The 26314-nt window shown below is 44.0% G+C and overlaps 1 protein-coding gene across 2 annotated transcripts in view; it reads left to right on the top strand.

Annotated features, from left to right (window-relative positions):
* GSK3B (glycogen synthase kinase 3 beta) overlaps positions 1 to 23918 on the top strand; it is a 149877-nt gene extending 125959 nt beyond the window's left edge. Inside the window, exons 9-12 of one of the 2 annotated variants that reach the window (XM_012569980.5) lie at positions 2779 to 2817; positions 5121 to 5307; positions 11002 to 11100; positions 18118 to 23918. In XM_012569980.5, the coding sequence (XP_012425434.1) occupies positions 2779 to 2817; positions 5121 to 5307; positions 11002 to 11100; positions 18118 to 18185 (393 nt within the window). In that variant the 3' untranslated portion in view covers positions 18186 to 23918. The remainder of the gene's footprint in view (positions 1 to 2778; positions 2818 to 5120; positions 5308 to 11001; positions 11101 to 18117) is intronic. The other variant, XM_002187975.7, reaches the window with a different exon arrangement.
* The last annotated feature ends 2396 nt before the right edge of the window (positions 23919 to 26314 follow it).

Genomic DNA, 26314 nt, shown 5'->3' with positions numbered 1-26314 from the left:
CTTGTAAACAGTACAAGCTTTTGGTTGAAGGGAGGAGCTTTCTCTCTTACCTAATGTTCATGTGCAGTAAAAAATGTGCTTACAAGCCAAAAGGATGTGCTCAGACTGTCAGTCTTGAATTGGTGGTGTGGGTGGTTCTTGGCAAAGCGTGTGAGTCTGAAGCTGGTGAGGAAATTTTTAACCATGGTGTCACAAACTTGATGCGTTAGCAACAGATGTCATTTCCCTAAGCCTCTGCTCTCTTAGGTAGCACAGCATGCAGGCAGTATTCACAATCTGCATGCAAGATGCACCGTGGTTGGTGGCATGAAATCATGTCTTTAATACACGCTGGCTAGAAGAGCACCTTGGTGTCACATTGTGAAGCTTTGGCTTTGGGGCTTAATTACGGCAAGACGATGGAGTTCGTGTTGTGCATGGAAAGTTTGTTTGAGGAATGTCAATGAATTGAAAGTCAGAGCAACCATTCCGTTAAAACAATACTTAGCTCTTGCCCCATGTGGTTTTATTTGAGAGCTGAATGCTGATGTGAGTGAAGTGAAATAGGAGAATTCTGTGCTTTCCATCCTTTTTGTTTCATCTTTCCATATGTGCAGAAAAATAAAATTCAGAAGGGGCATAAACTTCGCTACACTGGTAGGAAGTATTTCCAATTAGTAAGATAAAATGTGCACAAAGCCTTCATCTGAATTGAAGTCTCTTGGGGATGAGAGCTGTGTAGTGCATCAGGGGCACTTAAGCCTGAAATGTTGAAGAGGGTGGTAGTTCCAGAAAAATTAAGGGAGAGTAACATAAAAAAATTTGCATTGATAGCAGTTCAGCTTAAGAGGAGAGAGGAGTGTGTCAGGTCTTGCTGGCTCGCTCTTATGGTCTGTCGGTATTTGAGCATCACTAGCAAGCCTGAACAAAGAAACAACTCGCACTGGTCCCTCAGCTTTTTGGTGAGGTATAGATTTATTGGCATCTGAAGGGGGGAAGGAAAAAACAACAAAAGCACCAAAAGCTGTGGCTTTGGATGAGTCGGCATTTCCATTTGACATGATCATCCAGAGATTTTTGTAACTCATCCAAAAAAAACCCCAAAGAAAAAACAGCAACCTGGGTCTCAGCCTGAAATGCATTTGCTTTGCAGAAACAAGAGGTTTTGAGTTATTCAAGTGCAAATTTTTCTTGAAGAATATTGTATGTAAAGCCTTTTTTTTGCATTTGTTTATCTCCAAAACAGGTTCATTTTTTAAAATGAAAACTTGAGCCTTCGGTCCCTCCTGTGGACAAATAGCCTTACACAAGGTCTTGTTTCATTTTAGAAAAATGAATTGCTGCGCCGGTGGGGTAGTATTTGATTGCTTTAAAAGTTCCTGTCAGTGTTTTATTTTTGGTTTTGATTTTGTTTGTGGACTTGCTGTGCCTTTTGCCCGGCCATATTTAGTCTGCATACTAAATGTTAGTCTACCCAAACACTTTGTGCACTTAGCTTTTATTCCTTTTTTTTTTTCCTTTCTCTTTTTTCTTTCCTTTTTTTTTCTTTTCTTTTTTTTTTTCTTTTGCTTTCACCCAAATGTATTTTAGACCGAGACAGACTTTGCTCCGATGGGCCGGATTTTAGTCCGTGCACTAAATTTTAGTCCGCAGACTAAAAATAATCCGCGGATTATTTACTAAATTGATTCCCTCACTGAGAACTACAGAGACTTTAAACTCCTGCTGAGATGTATGTGCAAGGGGCTTCACGGCTCACAAGTCCCACTGTCTGTCTGTCCTCCCACCCCTTCCCACCACGGAGCATCAGCTCAGCCTTGGCGTCGGTGCCCCGTGGCATGGAAGTGCTGGCATAGCCATTGCCGTGGGCGGCAGCTGCTCGTGTAGTTCTCGGTGGGTGAATTGGGCAGCTTTCCCGGGGGAACTCTGCTGAATGGGAAGAGCTAAAAGACCATAGAGGGCTTTGCTTTTATTTCTTAGGCTGTTATTCAAAAGGGAGGTGGGAGGGGACAAATTGAGGAGAAAAAAATTTCTTAAGGGTGCGATGGGTATGAGGGGGAATAAACCCGCAAAAGAGAGAAATTTAGTCCATACCCGCACTCCTGAGGTGGTACGTCCAGTTCCTGAAGAATCCTAAAGAGATAATGCCAGCAAACAAAATCCAGTGGAGGGGGAAGTCAATCCAAAATGGAGAATAATCCGCGGCGGCCTGAGGTACTCGTAGTGCACACAAATTAAAAATTAAAAGTATAGATAACAGATTTTTACTTCATCTTCAGCACAAATTACAAATTGCTAGGGATTTGGGGTTTTTTGATAAAAACCCAAAACCATCCAAAAGTTTACATTGTGTGTCTGGGACAGATTTACAAGTGGGATGCATCTTTGGAGAGAAACTAATCTGGCCACTTGGTTCTGTGGACATTTATATCCAGGACCGAGGACTGAAAATTCTTTATTATGGCAATTTCAATTACCCTTTTAGTTCAAGTTAGAGTTTTGATTTCAATTTTTTTTATTTTTTTAGTAAATGCACTGGCATTGGAACATAAATTTCATATAGAAATGTTTCTATACTATGCCTCACCATTGCACAATCGATTTTTTGGCATACACTGTGGTGAAGTTGGACTTGCTGCTATGGAGACTGATGTTTAAAGTTTCTAATTGTATAAACATTTACTATGTCCCCCACACCATGGATTTCTTATAATATTGGCTATATTTTTCCTTGCTGGACTATTCTCTTTTGGATTGACTCCCCCTGTTTGGATTATTTCACTGCATTATCATCTTTAGGATTCGTCAGGAACAGGACATTTCACCTCAGGAGTACGGGTATGTACTTAAATATTTTTTCAAATTACTAGGTCTAGCCTTGAAAAAAAAGGAGAGAAATGCCAGAAGGAATAATTTAATTCAAACTGCATCCTTGAGGCAGTAGCCAGGCAAATGTAACACAAGCTGATAGAGATGAGATGAGCACAGACCTGTAACTTGTTTCATGTGTTAGTCACCACTTGTTGCAGGGGAAGGCTATGTGAGCCCTCCTAGTGTGTGTATATATATGTTTTCCCCTTCCTGCATAAAGCAGTTAGGGCAGACTTTGGGAAGTGTCTACCCCAAATTACTAATTCCAAATCCAAAAGCAGGCTAAGCAGTTCATAATAGGGTTTAGGAAGTATGTTAGGGTTTCAAGGACTTGAAAATTAAGAGTTTGAGTGGACAAGCAAGTACTCCTTTTACATATGTCAGATTTGTGACTCAATGTAAGTTAGGCTTGTCATCTTTGCCTTAAGAAAATAAAATTATTTTATTTTAAAAATCTTTATAGTGGCTTATATGTGAACTGTACTGAGGAGAAAAACACAGCTAAGAGTGAAGTACTAAAGTTTCAAGCTGTGATAATCACACTTGTTAAAATATTACTGTGAAGGTGCATGAGGGAGACCTCAGTAATTTTACCTCTCGTTAAATACAGAACAACTTCACTTCTGTGGGTTTACCTCAAGACACACACATTTGTGCTACTTACCATGTGGAGGTGGGGGGAAGCCAGAAGGCTTTTTGTTTTTTAACTGGAGACAGTCTTGGATTTTGTTCTGGTCAGGCTGTGACTTGGGAGTAATAATTGCATCCTCTGTGTGCTGTGGTCACAAGCTCTGCAGGCAGCGGGCACAAAGCAGCTTCTGCTGCCTTTTCAGTAACACAGTGGTCACTACAGGTTCTCTGCCAGCAGTGTTAGACTAAAGCCTCGTGTGAAAACTTTTGCAGTTTGTTTTGCAATAACCTGGTAGTAGGAATGAAGTCAAGTCTTCCTGTCCATGGCTCCCTGACTCCGCTAGTCAGGATTCCTTGCTACACAAGTTAGTTAGCACAGCACACACTGCAGCAAACCCAGTGCTGGGTACAAGGGGCAGGAAATTTCAGTCCCTGCAGAACTTGGCTTTTGTGTTTGATTCTCATTCAAGAGAGCATATATGCCTCGTTTAAAACCTCCTAAAGGAGTGCCTATGTAAATTTTTTGTCTGTGATTAACTAGCATGTCATGCACTGATATTTTTTTCTTCTTTTTCTTTTTTTTTTTTTTTCTTTCTCTCCTTGGTGCTGTGTGGCTTGAGTTCACCTGCACTGGTGCAGAGGCATTTTGCATTACCTCAATTTTTACCAAAAATGCTGGCATCAATCAGAACTTTAAACTCAGACCCACCCTATTCCATTTACCCCAGACTGTATTTTACCTGCAACATAGCAAGAGACAAGTGCTTGAGGAGGCCATCCAGGTCGTGTACATGATTAACTCCTATTTTGCTTATAATGGAATGAGAAAGGAGTATGGAGAGTGTGGTTAGCAGTGGGTAGAACGATTCTTAGAGGCTTAAAACAAAGCTGCAGTGTAGAACTGCTTTTTGTAATCACTCAAAGTGAAAATCTGTTGGACTAAAATAGTTGGTTTTCTTGACACAATTTTCAGCTGTCCTTATAATACCAAATGTTCAGGAATTATCCCTATAAATTTATGGGAGTAGCTTGCCAGAATAAGGTCACAGAAGGAGTAACTTGCAAATTGGAGCTAGACATTTCCTGCACCCCACCCGTGCTTTCCTTGTTGTTCTCCAAAGCTGAACAGCAGCCTCCATAGCAACAGTCTGACCTGCCTGCCTGCAAAAGTCCATGTTAGTAAGACTTCCTTCCCTAGCCAGAAAAACCCCAACCCAAAACCGTAGCTGGGCTGTATTATATTTTTACATTCAATGAATCCTGCTCATTTTGAACCTTCTTCCCCACCTTCACTCCATCCCATATGCATGGCTGGTAGCACCTGTGTGTGTTTGTCACGATTTTTGAATGAGTTTCCCCTTCATTCTCAAAGTCGTTTTTCTGAGTGCGCTCTCATGAAGTCTCTTGCTGGCATTGCACCTTCACTCTAGTGCAAGGCGTTGCAATTAACCCTTTCTCAACCCCAGGAATGGATTTTCTCACACTTACTGCAGGACTTTGATTAGCGCAAACCGCAAGTTTGTTCCAGCTTGCTGGGCAATGAGAGGTTTAATTGCTCTGACTTGCTTCTGGTCAACAGAGGGACGAGACCTAGCCAGACAACGTGTTTCTCCTTGCTTGTTTTCTTGCTGTCCCCACAGGTCTTCCGGCCCCGCACTCCCCCCGAAGCAATTGCGCTATGTAGCCGCCTGCTGGAGTACACCCCCACGGCCCGCCTGACTCCCCTGGAGGCCTGCGCGCACTCTTTCTTCGATGAACTACGGGACCCAAACGTCAAGTTACCAAACGGGCGAGATAAACCTGCACTCTTCAATTTCACCACTCAAGGTAGCCCGAGAGCGTTGAAGAATCCGTTCTTTGGGAGGAAGCAGTGGGATAAATGTTGGCTGTAATGCAGGTGTTACTCCCTTGGAAGTAAAAATCTCCAAGTGGTACTAAGTTTATTAAGTAATTGCATAGCCAGGTGTCCTTTTCAGAAGGAGAGGCAAGGGTCTTGAAGTTACAGGATTTTCAGAGTCTTGGTTCCTGCAATTCAGTTTTGCTGAGGTACTGAGAGTGGTTGTTACTGGATTTCATCAGGAAGGATTGCATGCTTATAGCATGTGTCTGCAGAGTATGAATATGAATAGGTCAGAGTCTGCAGCTGGGCTGATGGCTTTGTGTGAAATATCACAGTCAGTGGACCATGTAGGTTAGAGTATTATTTGGAGATGGTCCTGCTTCTTCTTACCTGAAACACCATAGCCAAGTAGTATTGCATGTTAGGTTTGGCACGGAGGTTTGTAGTGTTGCTGCCCATTTTGGTTCTGGATGCAAGATAAATACAGATGCTTTACTGTCCAGATTTAATACGCTGTACAGTTCATCTGGCATTACACTGACTCAGTCATTTAGAAACTGTAAAAATAAATGTACAACTAACTTTCTTATTTGAAGCCAGGCTGGTATCAGATTTTAAAAACATTCACCTATTTTTTTCAACAGAAGTCAGAAATGTAAAACTGATACCCCTCAGGATAGTTTTGCCTGCCAAGAAAGAACATGTGAGAAGTATGGCATACAAATATGCTTATAATTAATTTTGGAGCACTTTTTCTGTTGTTTTTCTTTAAGTGATTTGCTGCCAACTCTCACCCTTTGAGTGATAATGTTATTATGCATTTTATGTTGAAAGCCTAAAAAACACCTTTTGGCCCATTTAGCATCAATGTCATTTTTCAAACTCTTTAGTGCATGCCGTGTCCTTCTGCCAAAATGTGAAACAGCTTTCTCCTTCCACTTGTGGAGCTTTTTAATTTGAAAAATAAAAGGCCATTTATGAAGCATAAACACATTAAAGTGGTCAAGTAAATAGCTTGTGCTTCCAGGTCACTGTCCTCTGTGCTGATTTCTATATCTGTTGTTAGAAATTTAGTAGTTATGTTACAAGTGCGTCCTTGTACTCCTGGATTGCCTTTTGTTTTGCCCCTCTAAGGCCATCTTCGGTAGCTAAAATAGTTTCAATCCCAGTACCTTAATACAGCTTCACCCCTGTTCTGTTTGAAAGTATTGATTTATAGTTACATGATGACATTAAGATTGAACTTACCTACTACACAAAAACAAAGTTTTTAAAAAGAGTTGGAAAACCTTAATAGTGAGTCAATTAAAAATGTTTTTCTTATGGGAAAAACAGATATATGTATTGGGAGTGTATCCCTGGTTCCCCTCAGATAGTGTAGAAACTGCTGGATAAGTTACCATAATGCTCAAGCAAGTTTAAAGCTCCTCTTTTGCCATCCTAAAGAGCTCATGAGCCCTCCCTCACAAAGCAGCTCCTGGGAATGGAAAGAGAAATCAGTTCCTGTGGAGCAATTTCCTTAAGATAAAAAATGGAAATTTCTGTCATCTACAGGTGCCAGCTTTACCATCTATAAGCGGAAGGCAGGACATAGGCTGATCATTAATTTCCAAACAAGCTCTGTTGCAGGTGACCAGTTAAACTCAAAAAACCCAAACCAGAATTATTTTTAAAATACCTCAACACATTGCTTAGCACAGTGATTTGAAGAACTTTGTAGTGATAAATGTACAGCAGTCCTGACTATGAACTGAAGATATACAAGAAGCTTTTGCTCCTTTTGTGACTAGTGTTCAGTCCTTGTTCTCTGGTCTTTACTGTGCAAGGTTCCATCAAATTGGCTACTCCAGAGCAGAAATCCCAACTTGGGAAATAGATCGTTAGATGGGTAATGAGTCATGTTGAGTCATCTGTGGTAATTTAAAAAGTAATGAAAGACAATTTTGTTTTAAATAGCATTTGTTTTCAACAGGCAATATTAAGTTCTAGAAGTGTTTGATTTGGCTGTAGCCAGTTGCCCGAAACCCATGAAGTAGGAGGTGACTGCCGAGGGCTTGAAGGCAAAACTGGTAGAAATGACAAGATAAATCTGACCATTAAGGCATTGGACTGATTTTCAAAAAGAAATTAAGCAGCATACCAAATCTGCTGACCTAGGCACTGCTGCTGTTCAGATAGAATCTAGAAAAAGAGCAGTGAGGGTATATGGAAGATCAAGATCATGGTCTTTGGCAGCCAGCTGTAGTTGTGGGGCATGTAGTGGTGGGTAGCCATGTAGTTGTGAGTGTTTATCTTAGAGATTAAATCTGTTGAAGAGACCATTGTCTGGTCATTTATAATGTCTTGCCTGAAATTTTGTCTTTTTTTTGTTTTAATTAGCATTATATGCTAATTGGGTTTTGAAAAAGTTATTTTGGCTAAGGATGTATCTCTACTAGCCACAGAGCTGCAATTTAGTTAGGCTTTTAGAGCTGCAAGACAAAAACCAATTTTTCTCTTAGAAGCCACATTTTCAAATAGTCTGTGAAATGACTGCCATTTCCTAAACCACTTGTAACGTGTCAGCAATTGTGCTGCTTTTGTTACAAAAGTTAATATCACTCCATGTTGGCCACTGAAGATTGTAAAATTCTTTCAGTGATTCAGCACTTAGGAATTGTTATCATGCTTCTCACAGATAAATTACTTTTTATTGAAGGGAGTGCATTGGGATTTTTGTTTGTTTATATTCAATGACCCTAGCCTGTGACCCTTAATTTTTTTTTTTTTTATTTAGAGAGATATATATGTAAATGTTTATGTGTATATATAATGGAAAGTTTGTTATTGTGACCAAAAAAAACCAAAACAACATGGTAGAAGAACAATAGAACAATTTTCCCAGGTAATTCCTGCAGTGTTGATATATCAAGTATAATAATACTGAAAAAGAACACGGTGCTGTTTCCCAGTACCAGGAATTTTCTTGTGTTTGGGGAATGAAGGTGATCTGTTCTAGTAAAAGTGGACAATTTAATTCCTGCTCCTTCTTGGAGATCTTCAGTGGCTGCAAATGGTATTATTTGATCAGCAGAAAGCCAAAGGTGTTCTCCCAGGTGATGTGGATGGGAGTTGGGTCTCATAAATGAATTGTGATAGCTGCTCTATTCACATCATGATATTAAAAGCTTTTGTCTGGGCTGCCTTGACCACAATAGCTTCTTGCAGCTGTACTGGTTGTAATTACCTCAGCCTTCAGTTGCATGTTTGGTTCCATAATCAGGCTACAGTTGAACACCTTGCCCAAATACTGTGGGGAAAATTACTAAGGACAAAGATTCTCAGTATTTTGGAGACTGCAGATAATCACAGGTCAAGCTTTCTCCTTAGTATTGCCATGTCTCATCCTTAAAGATGGGATAGATGCAAAAATAAATTACAGCAAAAATTCAAATAAGTTCTCAAGCAAAGCTGCTATTAAACTTCAACCAAAAGAGTCCACTTTACTTTGTTTATATCTCCTCTGAATTGGCCTGCTCCTTTTAAGTTCAAGACTTTCCGAGTATGCTGAATTTAAGAAACTTCCTATCAAGAGAGATAATGTGAGGTTTGAGAAGGGAACAAGATCAGTCTTCTAGTCTCTATGAAAGTTCCTTAAGGTAGCTTCAGAGAAATGGTTGCACTTGCATTAAGCACAACAAAAACCCGTTATTATTGCCATAATACAAAAGGACGTGTTCTGACAACATTAGATGAAGGAGGAATGAGGAGAGGGTCGAAGTGCCCTTGCAAGGGTGGTGTTCTGTCTGATCAACTAGGTTTTGGGCTACAGCAACACTGACAGTCTGTAGCTGCGCCTCAAGGCACTGTGCAGCACCAGAAGGCAGCAAGTGTCATGGGGTTTCCTTGTTTTGTTTCTGGTTTTGTTTGGATCATAGCCCCATATTGTTTTGAGTGATGAGCAGAAAATAATGCAGGGGTGATAGAAACTTTCAAAAGAGCAACGTAAAGAGTAGGTTCACAGTAATAACAGATTTGAGAAACAGATTTGGAAAAAAAATACTAAGGGAGCAACATCTTCTAGCACAAAGCAGCTAATACCCAAGATAGTATTGAAGTATAGGTTTATAACTGTGTTCCACTTTAACACGTAAGGATTCATGTTTCTTCGGTTTATTTTGCCATTTAAAATGGAGAGTCACAAATTCTGTATAACATTATGAATATATGAATTCTGAATTACTCCCACATGAATTGAGGATTTTGTATTTGTACAAGTGCTATGGATACTGAGGCTTTCTAAAAGGACTAGCTAGGTCTGCTTAGACCTGAATGGAGTATTACAAGATAGATGGGTTGCAGGTAGTGTAGCAACCTGCTTGCATTCATAAGTGCTGAAACACCATCTTAAAATGTGTAGTAATAAGAGGCATGTAATCAGGGGAGTCTTCTGCCTCTTGCCCTCCTAGCAGTAATGAAACTTAATATAACAGCAGAGAAAAAAAAAACAGCAAGTGTACTGCTGCTCCCTTTAGGCCCTGAGTTTAAAGCTCGCATTAAAAAATAGCAATAGCCTCTTAAAAATGAGCTCAAATAATTTGAGACTGTGTCCAAAAGCCCCTTACTGAACCTGTGCCACGATTTGGCTGGGCTTCTGTACAGCCTGTGCTATCTGGAAGTCTGGAAGTCTTGCGTAAAAAGCTGTCTATTCTCCTGTTCCCGTTTCTCCTCCAGATGACCTCCCGGAGCTCCAAAAGTCATCAGTCTCCTTCCGTGAGGTGACTGTTCGCATCTTTTTTACCGGATGTTGCTTTCTCAGGAGACAGCCAGTCACTCCTGTTGCTGAAACAAACAGGACCTGTCTTGTCTCGGCTCAGTCCCACCTTCTGTGAGGCACTAGCTTCTCTTGAAAGGGTGCCAAAAGATTGTCATTTGTTGGCAACGTGTTGCCCTTAATCCTCCCACAGTTGTGGCTGTCAGATGCCTATTTCTCCTTCTGATACACACTGAAGCTATACTGGAGCCTAAAAGACATTAAGCAGGGAAAAAATAGACAGAATGATTGCATCATTTTTTTGTCCATTTAAATTGCCCAGCTGCCAATTCCCTTTGCCTTTCCCTGTCCTTTTAAAGGATATGTTACTTCTTGGCCTTGCTCAAGGAGACTGCTGTGAGAGATTGGTCTTGGGTCCCTGGGTCCTTGAGAAAAAATGATGCTTGAGTGAGCCAAAGAACTAATCCTTGAAGCTCTTGGAGCAACTGTTGCAGCTGCTTGCTTGCTGAACCAGTGCCCAGAGCAGCACCACTGTTATCAGCCTTCTCCCTGGGGCTGATTGCAGGTGGGCTTGTGAAGAAGGGGATCTTTCTCCACTGCTCAGAAGGAAACAGCATTATCAGGCCATTGACAAGGTACAGGCTTGGCTGGTTTTTGCTCACTCCCAAGCCTCTGTCTTTCTCTCGGAAATTACTCCTTTGCACCACTGTCTGTAGTTTTGGCAGTCTTGCTCTGGGATACTGCCTTGCTAAATATCACTGTGGTTTCCTCTCACTGGTTGGCAAAGAAGAAAATGTAACGTGACCTTGGGCTGTAAGGGCATCTGTTTCACCTGAGGTGCCGTTACGGGGGAAACCCTAGGAGCTGATCCTGCATGTGGCGCACTTTGTGGATGATGAGCTAACTGTTTGTTCCACCTCCCCTCCAGAACTGTCAAGTAACCCATCTCTGGCTTCGATCCTCATCCCTGCTCATGCCCGGAACCAAGCAGCTGCTTCAACCCCTACAAATGCTACAGCAGCCTCAGGTGAGAACGTGCAACTGCCTCCCTCCCTTCCTCCCCACCCTCCTCCCGCTGCCCAGGCACCTTCCCTCTGCTGAGACCACAAGCCACCTCAGCCCACAAAGTGAATGGGGAGGAAGGGATTGTTTTGGTATCACCTGAACTTTGGTCTTGGTAGGTGGTCATTTGTGTGCTAGCTGTGGTCACCAACCCAAATCTCAACCCAAGGCACTCAAACTTGCATTTGATTGCTTAATTTGTTGGTCCTTCTCACTATTAGTTTGCACCTAATTTCTGTACTCTCAGCCATCCTGAAATTAATACTGAGTTGGTGAATGAGTTGTGATTCCTAGAAAGAAAAGAAACAGCTAGCTCTCAGAGCATGTGGCCTCTGTGTAATGTGGATAGAGAGAGAGGATTTTTCCCTAAGGGCATTGTCATCTAAAAGTCTAGTTAGGGAATTCAGTCAGCCTGCTCACTGCCTCATCTTGGTAGTTGCAGTTGCTTCCTGCTGAGCTTCCTTGTGTCATCTTCAGGCACAAGGCAGATATTTTTGGGTTTTGGCCAGCACTGAGTGAATTTTTTTGTTTGAGAGCCTCCTGCTCTCCCAGGTTTCTTTTAAAAGCTCACTGTTGGCCTTTAGCCACTCCATATTGTATTCTGTTTCCAGTGAAAGTTTTAATGCCTGGTAATACCAGTTGGGAAACTCCCAAAGAAACTTCCAGGTGCTGCAGGATGTGGCGGAGGTGATTCAGTATATGGCATTCTTCCTCTGAGTCAGCCCTGATTCAGCACACCAGAGGCTTTCTCAGGGCTTGGGCAACCAAAGGCAGGCTGCAAAGCAGGTGTGCTTCCACATGTCCTGCATGCACATCAGCCCCAGCCCACAAGGACTGTCAGCCCTTTTGCAGTGCAGGACACTTCTTTAGTGTAGGATAGCTGAAGAGGAGAAGGCCTGATTCAAAAGCTGCTCTTGAAATATGCAGGAAAATATTTGCTGGTTGATGTGCCGGACAGTTACCTGATATTTGATGCACTCGGTCCAGCCAGTGATGAAGAGAGAATTTTCATACTCCGGGACAGATGCACCCAGGCTTGAAAGATGAGATTTCTCTCTGAGATTGTAGTAGCAGTAGATTAAAGACACAGCTTGTACCATTTATATACTCTGAATTTAGGAGAAAGCAAAACTGCTATTTTCAAATTTACTATGTTTGTTTCATACACTTGGTGGTATTTTGCAAATAGTCATGTTCTCTGTTTGCCTCTTATGTTGTTGAGCATCTGTTGCTCAATAAGTGAGAAAACAGATAAAGTAGTAAAAGTGATTAAAAAGTACAAAATACAAACATGGAAAATTATTTTAACCCTTTCTGAAAAATATTGTTTCACCTAATATCCCTTTAATGTCTTTTAAGGAATTCTCTCCACTAAGACACATGTCTTGAGGAATTAATGGAATTAAGAAATCTGTTTTACTCAGCACTTTCCAAGGGCTTGTATAGGGAGAAGATGCAGTAGTCTGAGTCCTAAATGTGAAGTATTAAAAAAAACCAAAACAAAACAAAAAACACCAAAGCCAAAAAACCCCAACCCATCCCATATTATTGATGTCAACATTTTTAAAGATTCTGTTTGCAAGCACTGCACTGAGTTGGGATATGTTCTCCTATTTGTGGTTTGAAGCCAAAAATAATATCCTTGCTGATTGGAAAGAAATTGTGAAATTAAGTTTAGTATTGCACAGCTTTGGATTTCTGCCGTTGGTTATTTCTTACTGACGCAGGTTTCTCACAGCAGGTGGTGGGAATGTCATCAGAATTATGATGTTTAGGATTAGGTCCTGTTGAGGTTATTATAACCTGTTTTGCTTTGCATGCTGTTGCTACATTTAGCAGGAGATTTTCATACAAGGAGTCCCTTCTTTCTCTATACCCCCTGCACCTTCCAGAGCAGTAACTGCTAAAGCAGTGTGGGAAGAAGTCTCCCACCTAACCCAGGGCATCCTGATAGGCAGGAGACTCCTCTGCAAAATGTTTGTGTGTGTGTAAGCAGTACAGGTTCAGAAACTGCTTTTCTGAGTGGCAATGATGCAGCAAAATGTAGCTCTCAAGGCAGGAAAGGGAAGAGCAAATATGTAACTGTAAATCGCATTACCAGTGCATAACTTGTGCTGCTCTCTAGCAAGTGGTGTTAAAAAAAACACATTTGTTGTCAATTTCCTCTCCTCTTGAGGTAAAAAGCTGTACTTTGCTCTAGTAATGGAACCTGGCTTTGCAGTGGGAGTATGTAGCCTTGCTGTTCTGACATTCGTAAATTCTCCTAAACATTTATGAGAAACTCTCTGACATAGTGGCATGTCTAAAGCAAAGTGGAGGGGAAAAAAAAGATGAGATTTATTGGCCCCTTCTTGAAATGATTTGCTAGCTTTCTGTGAATTATACTGCCATTGATGAAAAATGCCAGTGCAATTGTATTCCTGGGGATGGCTAGAGGAGGAAGAGGATGGTTTCATAACTGTGCAGCCACAGCATCTGAGACGGGAGTGTGCAGAGCAAGATGAATGCAATGCATATCTGCTTCTGTGACTACGTTTTTCTTCCTGGATGAGCCAGCAGTAGTAGCTACCTCTCTGTTAGTCAGCATTAAGATGGGAAGAGCATAATTGCCATCTGCAGGGAAGTTGTGCCAGCAGGGATTCTGGGGTCATAGTTTTAGGCATCCCGCTGTGTTGATCCCATGTAATCCCAAATGCAATGGTGTGCCTGAACTTTCAGCAACAAAACAGATTAGAGCTGGTGTTACCTGCCAGTATGTCGTAGCTGAAAAACACCACAGTGCTCCATGAAATCAGATTTAGTGCATTTGTGGTATTCACACTGAAGGAATTTTGAAAAACTTGAATTCCTTAACCAGGAGAAGATAGGCAAGCAATTTTCTCAGAGTTCTACAAGCTCAGAACAGGGATGAATCCATGACTAGAGAAGTAAAACTTCCACAGTTTGCTCAGAGTCTGGATTTCTATATCCATAGGCCAGCACAATGTGAAAACCAGGCTATTCTCCTCCTTCCCTTGTCTCCTCAGCTGTCCTGTGAGGATTCCCAGGCTGGTGGTAGCTTTGTTTCTGTATCGTTGCAGATGAGCAGCACAGCTGGTCAGCATCACAAATGCACCCAACTAATGCTGTCGCAGTGCTAATGGGCTTTCTCAGTCTGAGCTGGCAACTCTGTCACTCTCTGAACTGCAGCCCTGTCTTCCCCTTTCGGGAGGTTTTTAAAGGAGTGTCATGTACCCTCCAAGAAAGCTGAGGCACTCCTTAGAGGAAAAAGCTGAATTGGAAGAAGTTCTCTATAATGATGAGAGAAGCTTTTGCCCTCTGAAAGAACTTTTGGAAGCAGCTAGCACTTAAGCCCTGATGACGCTTCTTTGCTTGCACAGGCAGAGGTGTCAGGCAGTGGTCCAGGACAAAGAGGCTGCCCTGACCTTGAGCTGGGCACTCGTCTGTCCTGTGCCACAAAGCTGTGTGCCAGCTCCTAGCTGTGCTCCCCAGCAGAGCTTTGCTGTCCTCTGTCAGCACTGCTGAGGGCCTAGGTTTCCTTCTCTTAGACCCAAATGCAGAGTTTTCATGGTGAGAAATGAATGCCCAGAGAACTTCATAGTCCAGTTGTGCTCTTTTTCTGGTGCTTCAGCAAAGCGATGCTGGAATATGCCCCTCTTTGTCCTCAAACGTCCTGTTGAAGCAGAGTTAACAAATCAGCTGAAATGTTAAAATACTGCATTTTCTTGCAGGCTGGGAGCCAGGGCAGCCTTTAGCTTGCTCTGCACTCTGTCCCAGCCTTGGGGGACTCCTGTATTCTGTATGTATATATTGTGAAAAGCCCCAAGAAAATGTTCTTGGCCTGCATCACCTGAGTATTTTAACACGTGGCATGTATATTTCTCAGGAACTCCCCTGTTACAGTGATGGCAGAAAAGGAGCATATTTTACGTGAAGTAGCTCTACCCCCTCCTCCTTTTTTTCTTTATCTCTGTATAGTAGCAATGTAATGATAACAATTTCAGCCTCTACTGTCTTCAGGAAATTGAGATCAAAAGCCATGTTTCATTTCAGCAAATGAAATACGAGCACTTTTTGTACACATACAGAGAAATCCTCTGCCAATAATATAGAATCCAGCTGGACTGCTTGCATCAGGCACTGCCAGCAGATGTTGCATTAACTGCAGTTTATCCATACTTGAAAATTATCTAGAACAGGCATAGTGAGACTTTAAAATGTATAAGCTATTATCTGGCCAGCTGGGTCACTTCTGATTTCTGTGGTCATTTTTGGTCTGCATGCATGTGAGATTTGGGAATTGTTCCTTCAGGGAAATTCTCCACGTAGGAGGGAGTCTCTCTCCTGCAAGGCCAGCTTCCCACATAACACTGGTACTGTCGTCATGTGGCCTTGGTGCTTTAATTGCATGAGTTTTTTGTTTGTTTTTTTTTTTTTTGTCATGGTGGTCATTCCTTTTTAAAGGAGGGGATGCAATTAATTTGGGGTGAGATGAAAGGGAATCAGAAACTCCCAGGGCAGTCATCTGGCATCCTCAACCCACAGGAAGATTTGTCTTTCTTCCCACACATTCCTTGCAGCATTTCCTTTTCAAATAGGCATTACCCTCTCTTCCCACTTGTCAGTTGTGTTTCTGGATGCTGCTGTTTGTTTGATTTCCTATTTTTGTCGCTGTTGTCGATGTTACTTAATTTGTGACTCAGCAAGTGCTGCCCATTTCTAGCTGGCAAGTTGGCAGACTGGAGGGAAGGGATGCCATCCAGAGGGACCTTGGAAGGCTTGAGGTGGGCCTGTGCAAAGCTGGCTGAGTTCAATGGGACCAAGAGCAAAGTCCTGCCCCTGGGTCAGGGCACCCCAGCCACAAATACAGGCTGGGCAGAGAATGGATTGACAGCAGCCTGAGGAGGAGGATTTGGGGGTGTTGGTTGATGAGAGGTGGGGCATGAGTTGACAACATGCACTTCTAGCCCAGAAAGCCAAATGTATCCTGGGCTGCATCAAAAGCAGCTTGGGCAGCAGGTCGGAATTCTGCCCCTCGACTCTGGCCAGTGACACCCCAGCTGAAGGGTTGTGCCCAGCTCTGTGCCCACCAGCATAAGGATGTGAACCTGCTGGAGCAAGTCCAGAGGGAGGTGATTAAGATTGTCAGGGCCTGGAGCACCTCCCCCTTGAGAGAGTTGAGAGAGTTGTTGACTGTTCAGCCCAGAGAAGAGAAGGCTCTGGAAAAACCATATAGCAAACTTCCAGGACCTAAAGGGGGCCTACAAGAGAGCCAGAAAGGGCCTTTTTTGATGAGGGCATGAAGTGTTAGGACAAGGGGAAATGGGTTCACACTGAAACAGGATAGGTTTAGATTAGGAATAAATTCTTTACTGTGAGACTGGTGAGGCTCTGGCACAGGCTGCCCAGAAAAGCTACAACCCCCCCTGGAACTGTTCAAGGCCAGGATGGATGGGCCTTTGGGAAACCTGCTCTACTGGGAGGTGTCCCTGGCCTTGGCAGGGAAGTTGGAACTGGATGTTCTTTAAGGTCCCTTCCAACCCAAAGTGGTCCATGATTCAGTTCATTGCCTGTGTCCGTGGCTGCAGTCAGGTCAGTGTGGCTGAAGAGGAGGGGGTTTTGCTAACAGGTGACTGCAGAGCATTGTCCAGTTCCTCTGTGATAGAGAACCCAGTGCCCACCAGTCTGTTTTGTCATGTCTGGGATTCCTGCTAGTCACACAGCCCTTCAGGCTGAGGTCACCAAAGCTGTTCTTTCTTTTTATAAACCCTTTCCATGTGTCTTGTCAAATACACAGTTTGCCCACTCTACCCTCTTCTGTACCAAGATAATAAGTCTTTCTGATGTTGTTTCCTGTTGCAGTATCAATAGCTTTGCAGTTAATCTTATGTAAATTAAGTGGTGGGTGAAATGCATGACAGTCTCTTGGAGAAAACCTCATTTAATACCTCTTTCCCATCCTGTATTTTACGCATTTAGGTGTTCACCCACTTATCTATAAGTATCCTATAGTCTTTCTGACTTGGCTAATTAGATACTATATAGAATGGTTCCAGGTGAAATTAGTGCATTTTTTTCCCCTACCTACTCTTCTAATACTAAGAATATTTTTTAGAGGAAGTACCTGATGCATGCAGCCTATGAAAACACAGTTACAAATAATTTCCTTTTGGTATTTCTTTGCAAACCCTCTGTTTTCTTGAAATGCATTTTGACACATGCCCTTGATCCTGTGACTTGTCTGTCTGTGAAGCACTGACCCTCCCTGAGAAGGTGTTGGAAGCATTTGCTGGAGAGATCCAATCCTCTAACATATCATGTGCTTGCATAAACCTCATTACTGGCTTCAGGCCTCGATGTTAATCTGCTTCAGCAGTTCAGAGGGTGGCAGATCCAACTTGGGTTGAGCAACAGCAGCAGATTTGAAAGACTTTCTCAGGCAACAAGTGCATTAATTGCACATTAGCACACCAGCTGTTTCTGCCAGGGGAGCAGACTTGTCGCATTCCTTGCCTGCACTCATTCACACAACTAACAGGCAGACTTCTTATAAGAAGGACTAACTAACAATGTGAAACTTTCACATTCACCAGTGTGAAACCTCACAGTGACCACAGACACGGGTGTTGGCTTTGGAAATGCCAGTGTGCCTTGTCCTGCAGTTATGGGATGTAACACAGGCGACTTGGCACTGCACAGCAGGTGGTGCAAACTGCAGAACTGGCTGGAGCCCAGCCCGCTGCCCTCAGCACTCCTGGTTGCTTTTGCCCTGCTTAAAGACCATCTTCCATCTTTCCCCAGATTGGATTGTTCCATCTGCATCTCCTGAAGTCAGGGCAGTCATCCTAACCAAACACCTTCTTGTGGGAATTATGGGTTTCCCCTTGTGGAGAATGTCATAGCTGTTTTTTTCAATGTGTCTCTGTTTTGGAGGTAATGCTGGATTCTTTTTCTCTCTCCCCTTCTTGTCTGTTGTTTGCAGATGTTAACGCAGGAGAACGAGTTCAGACCAATAGTGTAGCTACAGCATCAGCCTCCAACTCCACCTGAACCAGTACCAAGCAGCCAGCTGCACAGGAAAAATCACCAGTAATTTGAGTCTTGCTCAGCAACACTGGTCACATTTGGAAAGAAAATTAAAAAGAGGAAAAAAAAATCCAACAAAACAACAAACCAACCAACCTGTTCATTTTAGTGTTCAATTTTTTATTATTATTATTGTTGTTCTTATTTAACCTTGTAAAATATCTATAAATACAAACCAGTTTCATTGTATTCTCACTCTGCAGGGTGTCCGGGGCAGGGGACTAGGTGGGGGGAGGAGGGAAAGCGGAGCAATACAACACACCAATGTCTCCCCTCGACAATCTCTTCATGTTGGAAGTTTGCTGTTGTGTACTTCAGAACCAGGACTCTTGCCTCATACCCCCTCCCACAACAGAAAGAAGGAAAAAAACTAAACAAACAAATCCCAAACCTCATTCTCTGCTGAAGTTCCTTTTTTTTTTACCCTCTTTTTTTATTTTCTTTTTAAGTGAAGTTTTGGACTTTGATGTAGTGCACAGCTTGAATTTGGTCGGGAGCTTAGCAGGGGTCATTCAACAGAGCTCAGCGTTTCTTGTCAGCAAATCCATATCCCAGGTTTTCTGAAGAGCTGCCCTGGCTCGGCACGGGGAGCGGGCGACGTGGTAGGAAAATAGGTTTCCATGGGGTGGGGGGAGGGTTTGCCATGTGTCTAAGGCTTGAACCGCTAGTGGAAGCCTTTCATTTTAAAAATCAGTGCTAGTGATGAGGAAATCTGCAGCTTCACGTGGGAAAAGTCTTGCCCGAGTGGGTGATATATAATATAATACACACACATGCACGAACAGCAGCAGCCGAGGCATCCCCTTAGCCCAGCCGGAGCTCCTGCTTTCCGTGTCTCGGGCCGGCTCCCAGCTTCAGCAGAGAAGAGCGGACAAACAAAATCCTCGGCAGGGGCAGGGGCCCAGCTGGTGGATGGATGTTAAGGGACTTTTTGGGAAGTGGCCACTGTGAAAGTGTGTTTGGTTGGGTTTTTTCTCTTCCCCACCCCTCCTTGGCTCTTGATTTGAACAGGCTTCCCTTTCCTAAGATGCATACAGGGAAAGGACACCAGGGTTTATAATGTGAACTGTAACAGGCTACTGGTTTATTTTGTAATACTTTTTTTTTTTTTTTTAACTGCAGTTTTAACTTGCAGGATGCCACATTCTCTGATAGTTCTGATCTTAAATCCACAGGTAGAATCTCTATTTAATTTTCATCTTTTTTAGCCTCTTGCTTTTTCTTTTTTTTTTTTGATCTCTATTTATTGATGCGTGTTGCCACGTCGCCATTATGTTTTTACATTGGTAGAATATTAAAATACACATCCAAATGCTCTTGATGGTAATTTGTACCTGCTGACTTGTAGGAAAGCTGGCTCTATATGAGTGTGTGTGTATATATATTATATAAATATATACATGTATACATAGATACAATACTGCTTTTTTTATTTTGTCGACGATCTTGAATCGGTCTGACTGAAGCGTGAGGTGAATGCTTGTTCTAGTCCATCAGTTCAGGGTCCAGGTTTCCTCCCTGCGACGGCGTGTGGTGCGAGCATCCACGTCTCTCTTCCTGAAGTCAAAGCAATATTCCTTGCGAAAGGGTCAGGTGAGCGGCCGGATGCAGCCCCGGCGTGGAATCGAGACTTTCGGAGACCTGATCTTGTGGTAGGCTTGCGGTTGGTGTCCGCTCCAGCCTTATCCTTCTTCAGAGAAACTGTAGTCGCCTTTGGTGCTTACCGAGCCGTTCCTCGACCTGCGGATCTCTAAGGCAAGCAGTTGCTTTTCGGGAACACGCGGACCTTCGTGTGGCCCGGGGGGAACCGGCAGTAGCGGCTTTGGAAGCTCGGCCACCGCAGGGGCGGCAGGGGCTTGGTCACGAGCTCGGTGTGTTTCTTCTTGTACCTTTTATGCTGTTGACGTGGGATTTTTTGGAAACTGTCTCTTAGCAGCCCCGGAACTGATAAAAGCTCTGCCCTCTCCCTCCTGCCTGGCACGCGGTGGGTTTGGGGATGCAGGAGCTGATTGAAGAGGTGAGTGACCACCTACCATGAAACCGAATAAACCCTCAAGTTATACCCCTCGGCGATTTGCTGTTGGGCACACACACAAAAAAAACAAAGGTTTTAAAGCTTTTTTGCATTCTGGCTGGCTGCAAAGGAAAGCACACCCACGTTGAGAAACAAGGCTTTCCAAATCCTTACCTGCAACTTAATAGAAAGGGCTGAAGAGCGTCTTAACACGTGCGCTCGGCTAGTCTGTGTCCTGAAAGGTAAGTGAAGGGGCTTGGTTGACCCAGTGATCCAAATTCATGCAGGAGACTCAAAAAGTAGGACAGTGGCAGGGTATGGATCTGCTGTATAGACAAGACTGCTGAAGTATTGGCCACAGGTGCTGTTATTTGGAGGCAGTAAATTACAGAGTCTTTAAAAAAAAAAAAAAAGTAATAAAAATACATCGAAGAAAAATTGCTGCTTGTGCCAGGACATGTGGCTTTTCTTTTTCATTTTTTTGTTAAAGACTGGTGGCGGGGAGTCAGAGCGTTTCTCTCTGGTTTTGTGGCTGTGCCGGCGTCTGTGTGTGTCTCGTGTGTGTGTGTTAGGCTGGGGGGAGGGTCAGGGGTGCCCCTCTGGTTTTATTTCTGTTTTCAAGGATCATAGCAGGATCACACACTCTTTTATACAAGTTAGATCCAGGTCTTTGAACAACCTTTTTTTGTAAATAAGAAAAAAAAAAAGAAAAAAAACACAGAAAAATAACAACAAAAAACAAAGCTCCTCACCAAATTCAAGCTTGTACATTATTATTTTTGGTTGTTTTTGAATTTTGAGTTTTATTGTTTTGTATGTAAATATGTGGACCCAGGAACTGTTATTAATGAGCAAAAAGTTACCGTTCAGGGCAGTGATTCTGTTTAATAATCAGACAAAATGTAGACGAGCTTTTTAAAGCCATATAGTTTTAACTCTGTACAGTAGGTACCGGCCTGTATTATTGTAACAATAACTCTAGCGATGTATAGTGTATCTATATAGTTTGGAGTGCCTTCGCTTCCATTAATTTTTGAATTTTATTTCCCTTTTATTTTTTCTTCTCCTTCTTTATTAACAATGTCTCCCACCCCAAACCCGCATCTCTGCTCCCCCCTCCCCACCCCGCTTTCTAACTCTTTGAGTGCTGTACGGTTTCGGTGATACCCTGATCAGTAGCGGAATGAAAAGAAACCATCTCCACTGTCATTCACTTCATTGGAGCCGTGGCTTTGTTCTGGGAGTCTCCAAGGTGCCCACCCTGCCCTCCTCCTCCCGCTAGCAGCACCTGGTTTCATTAGGACCCTTGCCCTAGCAGCCCATTTAGATTTTGCTTGTCTCTCCCCTCAACCCTGCACCAGGAGCATCTGGGCAGCAGCAGCTTCCAGGAGGCTCGGCCTTCCCACCCTCCCTGCAGCTGTGCCAGGGGCAGCAGGAGCGGAAAGGGCCCCCCAGGGAGGGAAATCCCCACATCCCGCAGGGTTGCTGCAGCTGCGGTGGGAGCGGGGGCATCACTGTAGGAGACTGCGGTGGTTTTTTCTGCCGGGAGGACTTTCTGTTCCCTTTCTTCTCCCTGTTTTTCCCTCACATCCTTCCCCAAAGTCACTTTTGTTTTCTTGAGATAAGTTTAACATGACTCTTGATTTCTTGTGCCCAGCACGAAGGCCTTGTTTCTAAAACTAGTTTGCTTGTGTTTTACTACCTTGTTAGTATTCCACATAAGATTGTCTTGAATGGGAAAACAAGTAACTCTTTACCAAACCAAAGGTTGCTGTTTTATTTCGAAGCATCTCGTGTTCATTCCAGTGAAGCAGAGGCTGCACTTTCTTTCTGGTGACACGAAGGTCAGTGATGCCAAGCTGTTGGCGACAGTCTGCTCAGAGCTGTCCCTCTCTTCTTTTACACTCTTTTGGGCTTCTTTTGTAACCCAGTGTGGTCTTGATGTGTCCTTTACGTCAGCCCTGCCATAGTGGGTCCCTGAGCTGGGCTGGATCACAGTCTGTCTCCCCCAACGGACGCTCAGTCAAGACACTGGTGTTCTTTACTATTAAACTTATCTACCTTGCTAGGGAAAAAGAAAAAAATTACCTACAAAAGAAAATTGACTGGTAGAAGATCCCTGAACACTGTCCCTTTATTTCGATGCCAAGCTTTACCTAAAATAATGGCAGGTGCCTGTGACTTGCAACCTAAAATTCCCCCCCCCCAATTTTCAGTACTTGGAAAAGCAGAAGTCAAGCAGCCTGTCAGACTCGTACTCCTGTACTAGGAACTTCAGCCACCGCGGAGAAAAAGGAAAAGCCGATGAGGAAAAGCACAGTAGGGTATTCGGTCCGGGCTCTGCCTTCCGGAGACTGCCAGCGGGTACCCCTGGGGTGGCAGCTGATTTCCACGGGGCTCTCGGCCGGTTCCGGTCGTAGTTGGCTTCGTTTTGCAACACTGCAATAATGGCAAAACGACAGGAAAGGAAAACAGTACCTAAGGGGTTAGCTCGAGAAAAGTAGCTTCCTTGTGTTGGTCTTTCTCAATTTATTTTTAATATATATATATAAAATATATTTATATATATATAATTTGCTTGCCTGTAAAATTTGCGTTCATTAATGTGTTGCTGATGGATCACTTGGGCCTGTACACACCAATTAGCGTGACCACTTCCATCTTAAAAACAGAAATCTAAATATATATATATTAAGGACTGTGGGTTGTATACAAACTATTGCATACACTTGTGCAAATCTGTCTTGATTTAAAGGAAAAGCAAAACCTGTATAACATTATTACTACTTGAATGCCTCTGTGACTGATTTTTTTTTCATTTTAAATATAAACTTTTTTTGTGGAAAGTATGCTTAATGTTTTATTATTTCCCCCGCCCCATTCCCCTTGTAAATACGTTTTGTTCTGTGTGACTCGGTTCGGAAATAGTTAACTGGTACTGTAATTTGCATTAAATAAAAAGTAGGTTAGCCTGGAAATGAAATTTAAAAAATACCAAGTGTGTGGTCTTTATTTCAAAAAATTGCCCTATTCTTCCCTCCTCCTCTCTCCCTTCTCTGACCCTTGTTCCTCACCCTCATGCCTCTTTCCACTCTGCGAGAATAGGTGGACATGAATCTTTGTAATACTAAAGAAAAACCTCAAGAAATGAGCATGTTTTCTTAAATGAGCTGTGTTATTCCATGCTATTTTTAAAGAGATGCCGGCTTGTCTATGATACCGTTTGATTTGATGGAGAGAGGAACCCTGGGACATAAATATTTCAAATTGAAACCAACCAATCTTCCTTTACCGTCCACCTATAAATACAAACTTAAGAACCTGTGTAAACTGCTGGCTTTGAATCCTGCACTCATGGTTGTTTGGGTTGTTTTTTTTTTAAATCATTGGATCCCATTAGTAATGTTATTTGGTGGTGATCTGTAAAGTTTGTCGAGACCACGTCCAGTGGACCGTTCCTCCAGCAAATCAGCACATAGCTATCTCTGAGTTGGGTTTCCGGTACTGGATAATGTATGTATTAAACATGACATGTCTATTAGCGCAAAAAGAAAAAAGAAAAAAAAAATAAAAATCCTTTTTTGGGCTGGCTGACCTGGCCGAATCCATTCTGTCGCTATCCTAAAGGCTAGATGCGAGGTCATGTGACTGCTGCTTCAATAAAAACGAATTTATATTGCAAAGAGACTCCTCTTGCTTTGTTTGTGTGCCACGAGCCGCGGCTGTTCCCATGAAACCTCTGCTGGGCTCCGGCCCAGAGCCTCTGCTCCAGGGGCCCTCCAGGACACGTGGGAGCAGGGTGGGAAGGGGCCTTTGCTGGGTCCACATCGTGAGTGTTGAGTCAGGATCCCCTTGATCCTTTCCTGATTGCCAGATGTGTGTCTGGGAGCTGTTCTGGCCCCTCCTGGCTGCTGGAGCTGGGCCCCTTGGAGCAGGTGCCGGCACACCCCGGCTCCCTGAGCGGGCTCGGGGCTTGGGTTGTGCCAGGCCCTGCGGCTCCGGGGCACTGGGATGACAAGGCCAGGTGGCCACCACAGCCTGGCTGCCCCAGAAGCAACACGGTGAGTAGCGGTTGCTGTCCCTTCACTTACTCTGTCCCACAAGGTCACCGGGATTCTGGATGCATCCAACTCGTGCTGCGACTGGCGCTGCTCTCTTCTGCAAGTCTGGCCCTCAGGGTGGCCTGCAAACAGGTTGCTGCCGAAATTACAGCACCTCTCTGGGTGAGTTTATCTATTTAAAGCTTGCCTCTAGTGGGAGTTCATCACAATCCCTGGTGATTTGGGGGGGTGGTCAGTCATCCTTGGGCACTTCTCTGGATGGATATGCACTGGGATCTCCTGCATCTTCTGACCTTCCCTCACCTGGAATTCAAGTTGTGGGCTCTCCTTATGTGCTGTCTATGCACAGGAACTCTCAGCTGCAGTCTCGGGTCTTTTCTGAATGTCGGAGCCAAATGAACAGAACTCAAACACCTCATAAGTTCTTACTAAGCTGACTGGAAGGGGATCTTCAGCTCCTTCACATCTTCGTGATGTTTCCAATTTTATCTCCTCTGCAGTTGTTTTGAACACCCTCCTTAAGCTGTAGTACCCAAAGCAGCCAGAGGTTCCCTATAGTGCTCTCCCCATGTCAGTGAAAGCACTGGGGAGCATCTGGTAGCTGCTGCCTGTCTCCTTACCTGAGGATTGCATTCACCCTTCTGCACGGAGGCTGCAGCTGTCCAGTTTATCCAGCATGCCCTCCCACTGTTACTCCTGCAAGCACTGCCAGTGGGTCTGTTGCAGTTTCACATCGTGTTTATATTCCAACCACCCTTCTAAAGGATGTAATGAAACACCTTAGCATCGAGAGCCAGTCCTTGCACAACCTTCCAGGGAACATCATTCTGTCACTCTGTGGGAAAATACTTTTTGAGACCCATCTGCAAACCAGGGTCAAATCCACTTAGCTGTCGGTCAGCAACGCTTTGGGATGATTTAAAATGCTAATCTGAGAGTAAAGCAGCACTGAGCTGAGTGCAGCACAAGAGTCTGCTCCACTGATGTGCTTTGTCTTTATCGAGCGAGCTGCCAGCCCTCTGCGTTGGAATTAAAAGTCAGTGTCAAGGCTACTGGCACCATTTGTTATCTGGAAGGTGGCAGCTCTTGGGCTGCTGGTGGGAAGGTCCAAGTGGCTTTCTGTGCGAGGAGAAGAAGAGCCACAAAGAAGGAGGAGGAGGGAAGCGAGCCGCAAACTGCAGAAGGGAGAGAAGAGCGCTGCAGTTTGTCTGAGGCACCACGTCCAGTTGCTTGGAGACAGCGAGCCCAGCAGATGGTACACAACCTCACCAACCAGCCTGGAACCTCACTTCCCTCCCTGGGCTCTGGGAAGGGCTTGGCTGGGCCCTTGTCTTGTCATCCCTTGTTAATCTTGAAGAGTGGTGTTCCTGGCATTGCTAAACCAGCTGTGCACGAAGGCTGCAAGACACAGCTGCTGCCAAATCCAAGCTCCGGTAGGAAAGGAAGGTGTGTAGGTGTCAGTGCCCCACAGGGCACGGCAGGAAAGCCAGGCTCTGTCTGGGTGTGAGTGTTGTACAATGTGAGGCTTTGGAGCAGAGACCAGACCCCCAAAAGAAACACCTGCTGGAGCTTATCTTAGGTGAGAGTACAGGTGAGTGCTCAGGGCTGTAAGGGAGAACTGGACTTCACAGCAAACACCTGCCTTTGGCCAGTGCAGGAATGCAATCCTGGACCTTGCTGCACACCCAGCTTATTCCTGATGCCCTGGCACAGATGCTACTTGGTGTATCCTATTGCTCCCTGAGTCTGCATGCAGTTGGGTGGGTGTCCCATGCAGTCAGTGGAGTTAAAGCCTTCTCTTCCAGGAATTCCCTGCTCTCTGCATCACCCCTCTCTGCTCACATACTCCAGAGGTAAGGCTGGATCCTCCAGGACAAGTGGGGAATGAACAGCCTCTTCCCCTGTGGAAGCTTGTGAGTGGCTGCAGGAGGGTGTTTCTGACCAGGTGCTCTGCCCCGAGAGCTGCAGTGGGGCAGCGTGCCCAAGCTCAGGGCCCAGGGCTGTCTGCAGAGCCCCCT

The sequence above is a fragment of the Taeniopygia guttata genome, chromosome 1 (assembly GCF_048771995.1).
Source record: "Taeniopygia guttata chromosome 1, bTaeGut7.mat, whole genome shotgun sequence".
NCBI lineage: Eukaryota > Metazoa > Chordata > Aves > Passeriformes > Estrildidae > Taeniopygia > Taeniopygia guttata.
Note: the sequence above shows the minus strand (reverse complement) of the source record. Positions and strands in the feature narration are given on the sequence as shown.